At 36.6% G+C, this 13,904-nt stretch overlaps 1 protein-coding gene across 6 annotated transcripts in view; it reads left to right on the top strand.

Moving 5' to 3' along the window:
- The window catches only part of STRN (striatin), a 67,031-nt gene extending 59,696 nt beyond the window's left edge, over positions 1-7,335 (top strand). For all 6 annotated transcript variants that reach the window (XM_027898861.1, XM_027898864.1, XM_027898863.1 and 3 more), the window contains 3 exons: positions 1,348-1,455; positions 2,318-2,404; positions 2,491-7,335. In XM_027898861.1, coding sequence (XP_027754662.1) covers positions 1,348-1,455; positions 2,318-2,404; positions 2,491-2,660 — 365 coding nt within the window. In that variant the 3' untranslated portion in view covers positions 2,661-7,335. The remainder of the gene's footprint in view (positions 1-1,347; positions 1,456-2,317; positions 2,405-2,490) is intronic.
- Positions 7,336-13,904: the final 6,569 nt, after the last annotated feature.

Raw genomic sequence — 13,904 nt, 5'->3', positions numbered from 1 at the left:
GCAGGATTTCTTCTTTTAACTCGCACCTCTGTTCCTTTCTGAAAAAAACAGTCCTAAATAAGTCAACTTTAGTCAGTGGAAGTTACCTTTCTGCTTCCCTCTCCTTCCCCCTTCTATTGTTTTTTACCTCCTCCTTGCTGTAATTCATTGATGTTCCTTTAAGAAAAAAAGACCGTGGTATGGCAGCCAGCAGTCCCCATTTAGTATCTTTGGTTATGTAATAGTACTATAAAGCTTACAAGTATTTTAAAGAAGTAGATGACTATTTTTACAAGAACTAGGCAAGAGGAAAATGAGTCACCTGAAATGCCCTACCATCACTACTTAGGGACTCCACTGTTCTGTATAAGTCTCACTTTGCTTGTTGTTTTCAAACTGTGAGGATAGCTGGTTGTGATGAAGGTTCATGTGTTTTCAGTTATTTTAGGAGTGTTTGTTAATATGAATGGGGTTTTCTTGCTTAATTTAGACTTTAATAATTTCTAAGTGTCCTGTGGATGCTGACAAGGCTTGATGGTTCAGATTTTTATAGAAATATGTAAATTGAAGTTTTTACCATTTTTATAGCAAGTGAACCTATAGTAGTATTCTATTTTGTTTATTTTTGTAAGAATTTTGATTAAATAATGTGTTCTTTGGTAGCAGTTTAACTAAATACAGTCAACATGAAAGACAATATCTGTATTTTGATGTACTGTGGAGTAACTGATTTTAGTTTTGTCATAATTTATATCTCTTAAGACCACCCTTGCACTAATCCGTGCATCACAACAATGCCTGGATTTCTAATCAGAAAACTTCTATACTTTTTTTTGTTTGCATATATATATATATGCATGCTGTTTCAAAATTACTGAAGAACAGAAAATGGCTCTCCTATGAATAGTCTAGCATCCTTTTTTTCCCCAATAATCATAATTTTAATCCATATATATCAAATAATAAAAACTGGGATTTATTTGCTTTAAATAAACTGCCTGTACTGTCTGTATGTCATGAAGAAAGTTTGACTAGGCAAGAGGACGAATGTGGCAGTGGAGAAGTGCAAAAAAGGTGTTTTCCCTCAGTTTTTGGTTTCACATTTTTGCCTGATATGTCTACCTAAAACTACGTCCAAAGGTTGGACCTTATTTGGCATACATATGGTTTATGTATGCCTCTATGCCTGTGTAATTTGGAAAGTATTTTAGAGTAAACCACGTAAAATAAGATGCTAGTTGAGAGTTTCCAGTATATAAATGTAAGAATTATTTTGCAAATAAAATGGATTACTTATTAATTTCTTAGTAGCAATCTTTCAAAGAATTTAGAAATTGACATGTATGATATGTGTTGGTTTTTTCCTAGCAATCAGTTCCTCCTGTCAGATAAACAGAGTCATCAGCCATCCAACTCTTCCAATTAGTATCACTGCTCACGAAGACAGACACATCAAATTCTACGACAACAATACAGGTACGCTTCTCTTCAGCAAGTCTTAGCCAATAACCATTGTATAACGTAAATCATAACCAGAATTTCATTATGATTAATATTATTCATATAAATTCTGAGGAATGTCAAGAATTGAATAGCCTCTGAAACAGAAATCTCTCATCACTAGTAGATCCCAAAGATTGCCTGTGCACTTAAAACTTTGTTGGCACAGTGATAAGGAACCTGCATAATTTTCTGTCCATTCTTTTAAAATGCCTTATGTATGAGGTTTATAAATATTTAACAAAAAAGGAAGCTTTTTTAAAATCTTTATGGGCTTGTGTTCATGTTTCTTCTGTTGGTTATTTTATATTATATATATATATGGCTGGTTTCTTCTGTGTTATTTTGATCTGGAGAACAGGAAGCTCTGGCACTCTAGGGCTTTCTAGACCTCTGCCTCACTTGACCCATGATTTCTTATTTTTAACATGAAAACACTGCTGTAATTGCAATAAACTCTAATAGAACATTAATTCTCTATGAGTTGACTAAAAATCATAGTTTATATTCACTGCTTTTAGTATACTCAGCCCCTACTTTCCTTCCCATTGTAGATCTTACTTCAGAATTCAATTCAGTTAAGGAGCAGATATTTAAAATGCAGTGATTGCAGCACCAGGGTGGCTTTGCAGACATTAAGGTCTCACAATGTTGATGATACTGCTACCGTGCCTCTCTTGAGACTGTAAATTTAAAAGAATGACTTATTGTATAATTTTAATGATTCATTCATGGGTTTTTTATTTATAGTATCAGCTGTGGTGGGGTCATTTGTATTTGAAAACAAATAACAAAGTTAATTGCAGAAAATAACCTAAATAACTCTTTTCTTTCAAAGGAAAACTGATCCACTCCATGGTAGCTCACTTAGATGCAGTTACAAGTTTAGCTGTTGATCCTAATGGCTTGTATTTGATGTCTGGCAGTAAGTACATTCAGATTTCATTTTCGTTTTCTCATAACGGTGGCAGACATGAGAATTGTAAAGAAAACTGTTTCCCCTTTCTTCAGGTCATGACTGCTCTATTCGCCTGTGGAATCTTGAAAGCAAGACGTGCATCCAAGAATTTACTGCTCATCGCAAAAAATTTGATGAGTCAATTCATGATGTGGCATTCCACCCCTCCAAATGTTATATTGCCAGTGCAGGAGCTGATGCCCTGGCTAAAGTGTTTGTATGACAGAGTGCTTCCTGTTCAACTTTAGCTTTGTATATATTTAACCAGCTGCACAAAGAGAAGAGGAGGGCATGAGTTGTTTTATCTTGCCCTGTAATTCAGAGAATGTTTCTAAGTGTTTAGTTTTGCAGGGTGCTGTTTTCTAAATTGACATTTGCTCTGATTTCTGTGAGCTCAGCTGGTGCTGAGAGCTTGGAATCTCTCAGTTTCACATAGTTAAAAAAAAAATAAAAAATAAATGCTTTTATTTTAGAGGGTGTGAATTTTCGTCCAGGCAGGCCTTGGGTGAAACTAGGTCTACGTATTCTCTACTAATAAAATGGAGTACTGGAAAGAAGGGGTCTAATTGCATCAGGGAGCAGGAAAAGAGGGAAACTTCCTAGGATGCTTCTCATTGAGGAATCTTAATGTTAAATCACCTGGAAGAAGAGATTCAAAGTCAGTTCACATGCTCATTACTGTATCACGTGAGAGGCACATTGTCATCCCTTTGGTATGAATAAAGTAGATCTTGTTCAGAGAGCAGTAGCAGATAGTTAATCTCAGCCTAATCTGGTTGCTAGCCTAAGGTAAATGCAATTAACGGAAAGCAGATTACTAACATAAAATAAAATGCAGCAAAGTTTCTGTTACATCTTCTATGTTATACAGTAAATATTTAGTTTGCAAAAAAATTTATATACTTTTTAAAGACTGTATTAGCATATGGATAGAAGCTGAGCCTTTACTCTAACTCCCAGTTAACAACAGACTGAAGCAGTCTGTATATACTGTAGTAGATCTTAACTTATTCAGATTTTAACGCTGTTTATTCTTGGAGATCCGGCACAAGAAATTATCCTAAAGCTTTCCAAAGAAGCTGTCGTACAATTTAGTTGTCAAACATTCATCTCCTCTTCCTGTTTCTGCTAAAAAGGGTATCATTCTGGGCATTAAAAGATAACATGAAATACTTTTTTTGAAGATTAAACTTATACCTAATGCTTTGTATGAGTACTGCTAGTGGAATAGGTGGGAACTATACAAAACTCCATCAGTTTGAGAGATTCTGCTACTTTTAGAGGTATTTCCCAGCTTCACCATTTGTGGGACTTTCTAACTTGTCCGCTTTGCTGGGTGTATTTGTGCCATTGATTGGGTTACCTGAAGAATGAGTGCTTCTTGTAATTACTCAACAGATGTGCTTTGTTTATCTATTCAGAGCTTCTCTGTTGACTTGAATGACAAATAACTTCTAATTCAATCTTTAAGTCTTTTTATCCCTTCTTAAAGGAAGGTGAGTGGATTCTTTTCTATTATGTGTCATCATCAGAATTATTACTGTTCATAAGCATGAAGTTGGTGTTTTCCTCTAATGGGAATGGAAAGCAGAATTTCTGCTGGAGATGATTTCTGGTGCTGATGTGAGTAGGAAAGAACCCAGTGCAGCTTTTCCTATACCAGCCTGAGGTTAAGACTGGAAATGGATAAATAAATCTTTACCTTTAAACTGACACTTTGTAAATGGAAGTCATTGAAAGATATCAAAATAGGGTTTGACTGTGTTGTTTTTAGGTGGCATTAGGGGATGGGACCACATTTGAAGCTGATCTCAGAGTTTAAATCAAGTATATTATTTAAGTAAAAGGTTGACCTGTGTGCTGTTTGAGCCTGCAACACATTCTATGTACTGCTAAAATATCCTGGAATACCTTTTATTGCTCAGAATATTCAGATATGTCACTTCATGATATTGATATGCAATATATTTCTGTAGATAAGATTAGAACTTTTACCATGAAACAGATGACTACAATAATAATACAGATCATTTAGTTTTTATAAAATGTTTTGGTTGTGATGGAAAGGGGGAAACTTGGCTGCGAAACTGAGCATTCAACTTTGTGAGAGTTCTGTGTACTTGACTCATATTCTTTCAGTGTCATTATTTTATTTCTTTTTGAAGAGAAAATTACAAAGATTTATTTGAAAAATTCTAAAAGTTATGTATATTATATATGTGTATATATATTGTAAACATGTATTAAATGTGTCTAGTAAGGGAAGACTCCATGGGTGCATTTTAATGTTTTAGTATTAAGAGTTCTCTTGAGTTTGTGTATACAAAGGATAATGGTGTGAGTATGAAATGAATGTTGTGCTTTTGCTTACACAGTACAATATGTAGTCACAGTTGTTTAAATTGCTGTACATAAAAACTAGTAGGCCAGCATGCTTGTTTTTAAAGACTGTCATTCTGATTACAATTGGAATGTAAGACGTGGCTGTTCAAATGTGTATTGAAAGATGTTTCCTTCTTGCTACTGAGCTCTTGCTCAAACTGAAAAGTGATTTTTTTTAAAAGCTGGCAATAGCTAGAGGATGAGGTGCCTTTAAAAAAAACAAAAACAAAACAAATGTAGCCTTACAAAGAGGTTGTGGAGTATATATATTTTTGTGCTTGTCTTCATAATTGATGTCAATGTCTTTTTACTGAACTTGCTCACATACTTGTAGGACTGCAGGGTATTGTGCATGAGCCTGTCAGATCTTCTGAACATCATCCTAGGAGATAGGGTTGAAAAAATTATTTAGGTTATCTAGTCCATCTGCTTGCTAAAGCAGGGTTGTAGGCTTGTGAGTTTTAATATTGTCTTGGCCAGTGAGATTTTATATATGTTCTAAACAATTAGGCTTCCTTTTGAAGATTATTTCAATGATTACATCTCACTGATGGGAGGATTTACATGATGTTTAGTAGCTCTTTTTTTGTAACTTCATGCCAGTATTCCAAACCATGTTTTGTGCCATTTTGCATATTCCTCATGGGCTTTGTAATTTGGAACCTGCATGCACACAGTGGTTCTGTCTGCATATTTCCATTCCTTTCTGCATGCTATTTTTTTAGTCTGCTTTTTTTACACAACGTTTTCTTGTTTTGAACTTTTTAGCTCGGTTCTCCATATCTTGGTGTTCATACTACCATTCCACATGCATGATTTGTTGGACTTAGTCTGAAGGTCATCTCTTAAGTGTGTGGTTGTTGTTTGGCTGGGTTTATCCTCTGTAACATGATGCTTTTGTGTAGGAAGACCAAACTTCCGTTGTCTCCCAAGCCCAAACCATATTTCTTCGTTTCTAACAACTGCTTTAAATAACTGAGAATTGCTGCTTTTCGAGTTTCTTCTTCACTTTCACTATGTCTTTTTGAATCTTTTGCAGCTAGAAACTTAATTCCTGTTTCATGATTATCCTGGGTCTTACAAGCTTTGAACTTCTGACCTCTGAGGGCACTAAATTATTTTTATTTGTTCCCTTTATGTGTGCCCTCCTTCCTGGTTCAATATAATTCGTAACTTTCATTAATGTGATACATACTTTAATTGAAAGTGTAAACAAAACTGGACCTAAGGCTTATTCTTGAAAAAAAAAAAAAAAACATTTTTCTGCAACATCGGTATGTAGCATTTTATCATTACTATTTTTCCCATATCTAATTTACATGGTAAATTCTTTTAATGGTTAACTCATATAAATTTTTTGCGTATGTTAGCCTGTGCTACTGATTTTGGGTTTACTAACTGATTTAATGGGAGAATTTTCAGTTCTTCTGTATGTTGAAAGTTGGTTTGCTAGTTTTAAATACTCTCACTTTTAATGTACTTCACTGTGCTGTTTGCTTTCACATATTACCAAAATGCCTGCTCAGAATGATTTGGAGTAGCCTGGAAGAAGCTCTAGATATATTGTGTCACTCTGACAAAATTGTGGTGTCTGCATTTATTTTTGTGCCTCAAAGAGAAAACTTTTGACATACCACATAAATGATTTTATTGCTTTTTTAAAGAATCACCTGATGAATATTTTGGAATCTCATTCGTCTTTATTTTGATAAAATATGTTCTTTAGCAAGAAGCCTGTAGAATTATTTGACACATACAGTGGATTATTTTTTTAGGATGTATATTTTCAAATAATGTTACGTTAAAGCAGTCCCATATGTAATGTGGTTGAGTAAGTGTGTGGTGTTCACCATACAGCTTCGTGATTAGCTCATACAACACCATTTTTCTGTTGTGAATTTAAAGTAACCAGAAACTTGTCCTTTCCAATAAATATGTGAGAGATAAAGGGCTTAGTTACACGACCTTTTCAGTACACTTATTGGATCCCAGATGTGTCCCCATTCCTTCCTCCTTATGTTTTAACAATGTAGTTTTGGGGAGCAGCAAGTTCTGTAAACTCGTGTGTCATTTGAGCAGTGTTTAATGGGCAGAAGTGTTAGTCCATCTCAAAAGAAATGAAAAATTGAAAAAGGGGCTTAATCTTCAAATAAACAAGTTTGGGTTTTTTTAAATGCCTTTCAAGATGCGTATTTGGGAGGATTTACAGGCTGTGCTTCAGCAATGTGTTTGCAGACTGTCCCAGGTATCCAAAAGCCTATTTGACACCTGTGTGAAGTATCTAGTAAATCTGAATTGCATTAAGGAAGGAAATGCAGCCATTGTGCTTGTCCTGTGTCTGTGCAGGAGACTGTAGGAGACTGTAGGAAGCAGGGAAACCATTTGCTGAACTCTCTAGGAGATAGTAGGTTAAATGGCCAGAATTGATGTGCCCTCCATGTGACTGGTTTCATTGTGGGTGGATTTGGCTGAGGAACAGTGCAGTGATTGGCCTGCTGGTGCCACAAAGGAAAACACTGAAAAGTTAGAATAACAAATTTACGAAGGCATTCCCAAAGTTGCAGGTTGTATGAAGGATAAAATCTGCTATATATCCAGATTCCAAATTACACATTGTTTTGTCAAAATAGAAAGTTTTTCAAATTTCAAAATTTTGGATGAGATGGCAAGGGATTTGTAGTAGCTATTACCTAAATTCTAAGAACGGAACTTATTCTTCTGCTAACATAGTTTTCATGTTGGGGAACCCTCTTATATGAAAATAAGCTCCTCAGACAGTGGGACTATTCTTTTGGATTGGATAAGCATTTATTTAAAAACAGAACACAGGACTAAGATTTTGACTCATGTCCTTTAGTACTGAACCAATGCCACAAAGTTTGGGATGCAGAGTAGAATTTTAGCTTTGTTCTTCATTTTTATAGTTAATATATATTACATACAGTGCCATCTGTATGACACACTTCACATTAAACAGCCCATTCTGTAAAAAATATTCCTGAAGTACTTTCTCATACAAATGTGATGTGAATGGTTCCAGGTAATTTGTGACTCACTTTACATGTATTACCTTTCCATTTTCTAGTGGGAGAGCTGGTAAAATTCATGGAAATAAGCGTGAAAACATGATGCTAGTTATAATGTAACATTTAAAAATATGCTGAAATTTGTGGCTGTTTAGTGGAAATTGGTTTGGACTACACTGTTAGGAATGAAGAAATCAGAATACCTCTTCAATGTGGTAAATTGGTCTGTGTAAGATCTTGTAATCTTTGACATGGTAATATGAGTTTTCTTGGGCATCTGCTGTTTGTGAGCATCATAGGGATGCACAGTGTAGCTGTTACTGTTGAGTGACAGAGAGGAAGAAAAGATTTCCATGAAAAAAATACTCAGATGTTTCAGGAAGCTCCATTTTTTCCATAAGGATATGAAGGCATTGAGAATATTTTATCTAAATCTGATAATGTCTTGGTTGAAGAGGATTACAACTTGACTCTTTCATCATCAATTTCTTTAGCCTTAGAGATGAACACCGTTACAGAAACAAGTTGCCTGTAAACTGCCAGTCAAAACCTCTGCTATGTTTCTACTGAGTGGCAAAGAAACTGTTGGAATCCAGTGTTGATCCATCCAGTTGTATCAGGGTTTTTTTATAAGAAACAACCCCTATTGTAAAAGAGATAGTGTTACATGGAATAGAGCAAATGAACAAGCTCCTAGAGAGGGCAGAGAGGGACTAGGATGACTTTTATGTAAATAGTCCTTGTTCAGACAGGTGATCTTGTTTAGCTGGTGGGACTCTTCCCAGCAGGGAGGATGGTTGGAAATAGGACCTTTAAAATGACGTCTCTGCCTGTGCTAGTGAACACACCTGTTGTGCAGGATATCTGTCCTTTTGATATCTTTTTTTTTTAATCTTTCCACTTAAATCCTACTTTGAGGTTACATTTTCTGAGAATCTTAAAATCTCATCTGCAGTGAGCTTTTCCTGCAGGATAGATTTCATAAAGGTCTATTGATTTTTTCTCTCTGAGCATTTTTCTGGAAAGGTGGTGGGGGTTTCAGCTTTAGCCCTACCCCTCTCACCACCAAAAGACCGATTTGTACCTCCTCATTCCCAGTTCATTTAATTCTAATGAGTTATCTCTTACCTACTTGCTGGCTTAGTTTTGCTGCTCTGTAGTCAGTTGTGAAAGCTTACAAAGTGCGACATCTTTTAGGATGTTTTTGAGAATCCGAATTCCACTACAGAAAGCGTAAATCCAGTTGAACAGTACAATTTATGGGTCTCAGCTGGTTCACTGCCAGGAGATGTGTTTCTAGATTCCAAGATCCAAAGTATGGCTGAGCTAAAAAGGCATTTAATGATATATGCTTTTTAGCCCAACTTTCTTTTTGGTAAAGTGTGGATTGTGGTATTGTGCGTTAAACTAGTTTTGCCCTGCTTGTGCTGCCAAGCCGTGCTGTGATCCTGGGAGATCACACAGGTGTTTAAACCATGCCCATGCATGTGTTTTTAAGCTGCTCAAAGCTTTGTGTTGACATGGTCCTCAAGGCCAGTCTCCTTGCATTCCCCGAGTTTGAACTGCAGGCTCCCAAAATTACTTCCTGGCTATTTGGAGAAACCCTTGGTCCTCACGCCACACTATTAGACTGAAGAGAAAAGATGTATGCAGCTGGATTTGTACCATTCTGAAAGGGAAAGGATAACTTGTTGCCAAGCCAAATATATTCATTATTTTTTGATTACTTACTAAAAGCAGCCAAAAACATTGTATAAGGGATAAACAATGGACTACAAGCTAATATTTTTCCATTAAGAATTTATTTTTTTATTCTTCCTGTCATCAAGATATAGTGCTTTTTGGATGTAGCTTGTTTTCAGATGTATGGCTCCTAGAATTGTTTCCTTGCAGTTGGACATTTACAGACATGCATTGGTTTTGAAAACTCTCATATGTGTTAGCACTTGTTCTGGAAATGAAAACTGAGCATGTTAGCTAACAATTTCTTGTACATTTGTAGCCCAAGCAGACTGAAAAGCGTTCTTGTGCTATGTTTTCCTTGTATAGTGCATCTAAAAAAAAACTTTGAGAGGGAACTCCATGATGAGATGACTTTTGTTGCTGTAAGTTTTTCTGTTGACATTTGTCAGCTTATAAACTATCTGCATTGCATTTTACATAATTATCTTCAATTGACTGTCAGGTTAAAAAGAATTTTTTTTTGCCATGTGGACTGTAGTTCAGACTTTTTGTTATTGTTCTTGCTTATATTAATATGCTCTTTTTCCTCTTTATGAGAAATACCTATTGAATTTAGAGTTACCTGACACTTTAGGAGAGGTTACCACAGGTGATAACCACTTAAATGTTAGTAAGTATGGTGGCTCCTCTTCTGTTTTGGGTCACTTCCATAACAGATGGTTGATATGAAAATGCTATTGTGGACGATATATAAACAGCTAAGGGAAATTAAGACTCCCCTTCTGAACTATGCTGAGGTTATGATTTTTTATGCCAGTTTTGAATGACTACTTTGAAACAATGTTGGGCTTCAAATGTCTTGCAAAATGTTGAATCCAAATGAGAAATACCTACTCTTTATGTAATAAATTGTGTATGGCTCAGTACAAGGCTGTATCAGAATTTCAGTACCATGAAATTACCTTGTTTAAATGGCACTGTCTTACAAAAGTGAATGTTATTTTAAGGGAGAAATTCTGTTTTCTAATTTGTGAAGGAAATAGTTTCCTTGGGAGTAAGCATTCATAAGTGTAATATATTTCATGATTTTGAAAAGGCTACTTAATCATGAGAGATAGCAAAAGTGAAGAAGTGATTCTTTCTCTGAAGATTTGTTAAGCATTTATTATTGTAAGTATAAATTTTTTCTTTAAATGAAAATCCTTCTTCAAACAATTAATATTAAACTTCTTGCTAAAATTCAGTAGTTTAAAATTCTGGATAAATATCTAAAATGGCAAAGATATAAAATTCACAGGGAGATTATTTTGAAATATGCCAGTATAATTTTGAGCTTCTCAACTGCAGCCCTGAAGTTTCTCTTTTTCACTGCAATTCATATTTTGTGAAACTTTTTGGATAGGTTATATTTAAAGCTACATTCACTTGCCTGAATAAGTCAAATGAATATTTTGTCATTAAAATTATATAGATCTGCTTATGTTAGTGTGCCGTTTAAAATGAGACCTCATTGAGGTGAACATGCAGGTATTTGTATTGGTATGACAATAGTGAAGTGGGGTATCTGTGTACTGTACCCGCATTCTGTGCTGAGCAAAATCACATGGACTTCCAGAAATAAAAAATGGTTTTTAAGAACAGCTTTATTTAATGTTGCAGCAGCAAGTAAGTGTCATTTGTACCATATAATTATGTAAATTGGGTGCTAATAAATACTATTTTTCAACATTTTGATTTGTGTTCATAATTTTGTGTAAGATATGTGTGGTTTGGAGCATGTGGTAGGAGGGGGAAGTGCACTCAGACTAAGACAAGTAGACGTGTTTGTAAGGGCTTAAGGTAACTCCATGTGAACTTCCTATGGAACTGTGTGATGTCTCACCGTTCACAGTAATGCCTCAGTGCTTCTGTTCTCCATATGTCTTGGTTTTGTACTGCTCTGCCAAATTAGCACTCTTTGGCACCCCACGTCTTTCCGCGTGCTTAGGTGAATATGGGGTGAGCAGGGGTGTGGTGTGGGTGTGGTGCTGTTGTGCAGGAGCTGGTCTGTCTGCAGTGCGTTAATCTCAACCAGACACAGTGCACTTCCTGAGGACAGCATTCATTTAAAATAAAAATAAGTGTATGGTTCTGCCCTTGGGGAGAGGATGAGGGAGAGCAAACCACACATCACAGATGGTAGTCATGTTGCTACAGGAAGGTGCTCAGAATGGCACTGTGAGGGGGTGGTATGGGAACCTACACAGAACTGAGCAGAACAACTGGTTGTTAGTCAGACCATCCTGTTTTTTTCTAAGCTTGTAGGTGGGATAAGTGAAGTTCTTATCTCGTCTTCACGGTAGGTGTAAAATAACCCTTCTGATTTGGTCCTTCTCATCTTCCTGCCTCATAGGAAAGGAGTAATTGCTGTATGAATTGACAATACAATTACATTCACCCCAGTGTTCTGCCTCCAGAGAGGGTCAGTAGAAGGTTCCTGAGGTAGTGGGAAAGATGATTTTGTGAACAATATAGGAGTGACTCTTTCCCATGGGAGGTCTTCCTAGCATGCTTATGGATTTGCCTATGAACAAGATATGTTCCCATGAGGATTTGGGTTTGAGAAAAGTGACTATGTTTGGTGATACAGGGAAACTTTAACCATTTCTTCTTGCACTTAAAAAGAAGTCATTTCTCTGAGTGCTGGAGTTCTTGAACTTATCAGAATTTTTATTAGAAAATGGAGAGGGGATGAAACTGATGTTAAGAAAAATAATGTCTTATTTCTCTTATGTCTCTTGCCATACAATATGATTGACACAGTTGAATGTAAGTAACGTAACTGATGCAGTGCTAAAACCTGTGATACTGCACACATACACCCCCCCCCCCAGTTTAATTTTTTAACAAGGAAAAAAAGATTACCTTGAGGAATTTGAAGCACTGAGCTGTGTAGATGTACATTTGCAGTATGTAGGTGACTTGGCAAATGTAGATTGTCTGGTACTGACTAAGATTTCTAAAAATTAGATGGGAAAGGAAAAGAAAAGGGATCAAGTTGTTTCCATAATGTTGCTCATGGGCAGAGAAAAATAGCTAGCAGAATGATATGACTTCTTTCAACCATGAAGTAATTTAAGGTATGTATACCACAGAAGACTGATTTAAATTTGGTGTCTAGGTAATATTTCTTGATATTTACTGCTTGCTTTGACTTGCTAAGTAGATAACATGGATAATTTTCTGTGGAGTTCACAGGTAAGGTGTTAAATCCACTAAACATGTTTAGATTGGGTTGGTCCTGGCTGGATGTTTAACCCCAGAGCTTTTCCTTGTTACTGGAATGGCTCACCTCGTGCTGGAGAGCCATGGGAGAAGGAATGCAAGGAGGAAGGAGAAACCTTCTCTACCCACCTGTCAGCAGCAGCCCTGGAGAAAACCTCCTCTTGCCTAACCAGAAAAGCTGAGGAACAGGAAGGTGCACACAGTGGGCAATACCTTCTGTGCAGGGTGGCACAGTGACAGCAGAAGTGCTGAGTGTCTCACTCTGGGAAACAGGACTTTGAGTTACCTCTTTGTGAAGCAATGCCTGAACTTTTAATTGAATTTGGTGGCTCCCTGAGAATGTGAGTGGCTGATACTGGAGTCAGAGGCAAGAGGTGCTAAGATTGAGCTCTGCCAAGGCTTCCAGAGCATGGATATCAGTATTTATTTCCAGGTAGGTGTTCTGCGCTGTGATTGCTGAGCACTGATAAGCCACCAGCTCAACTCTTTGAGTGCAAAAATGCTTCTTTCTTAGGGAGAGGGTGATCAGACAACACCTTCTAGAATGGGTATCCAGGGACTAGTTCAGACAGCTCCCAGTTCTGGGTGGGACCTGTCCTCTGCCCTTCTCTGGGATGCCTCTGTCAGACAGCAGGTTCCACTGCACGGGTCAGGCATCTAAGTGGCCCACCATCAAGCAACTGGACATCCAAATTCTCTCTTGATTCAGTCCTGCCTCTAGAAAGTGTGTAGAAACTCTGTGATTTTTCCTACCCCACCCACTTCCAAAAGAAGCCTAGCTCCAAATAAGACATAATCTTGCAGCCTTGGGAAAATATTTATGTCTTTGATGCCTTTCAGTCCTTAGACTCTGCTTCAGTGACTGATTCCTCTGACAGATAACTTTGAGATAGCTCTAAGGATTTTTTACATCTGAATATGTAAAAGGATATTGAAGCACCTGAGGCTTTGCCAATCTTCCATAATGCAGTAATCACCTCAGCTGTGCTTCAGAAACTAAAATGGCATGGGCCATATTTGGTGTTTATTTTTTAAACCCATATGAGATGACATGCACTGCATATGCCTTTAAGACAATTTTATTGCAAAAGATATAGCAATTGATAAGCTCA

This window comes from Empidonax traillii, unplaced genomic scaffold (assembly GCF_003031625.1).
Source record: "Empidonax traillii isolate 1590-97213 ecotype Southwest subspecies unplaced genomic scaffold, ASM303162v1 scaffold626:size867168, whole genome shotgun sequence".
In the NCBI taxonomy this organism is placed as follows: domain Eukaryota; kingdom Metazoa; phylum Chordata; class Aves; order Passeriformes; family Tyrannidae; genus Empidonax; species Empidonax traillii.
The sequence above is the reverse complement of the archived record's forward strand: the minus strand, read 5'-3'. Positions and strand labels throughout refer to the sequence as shown.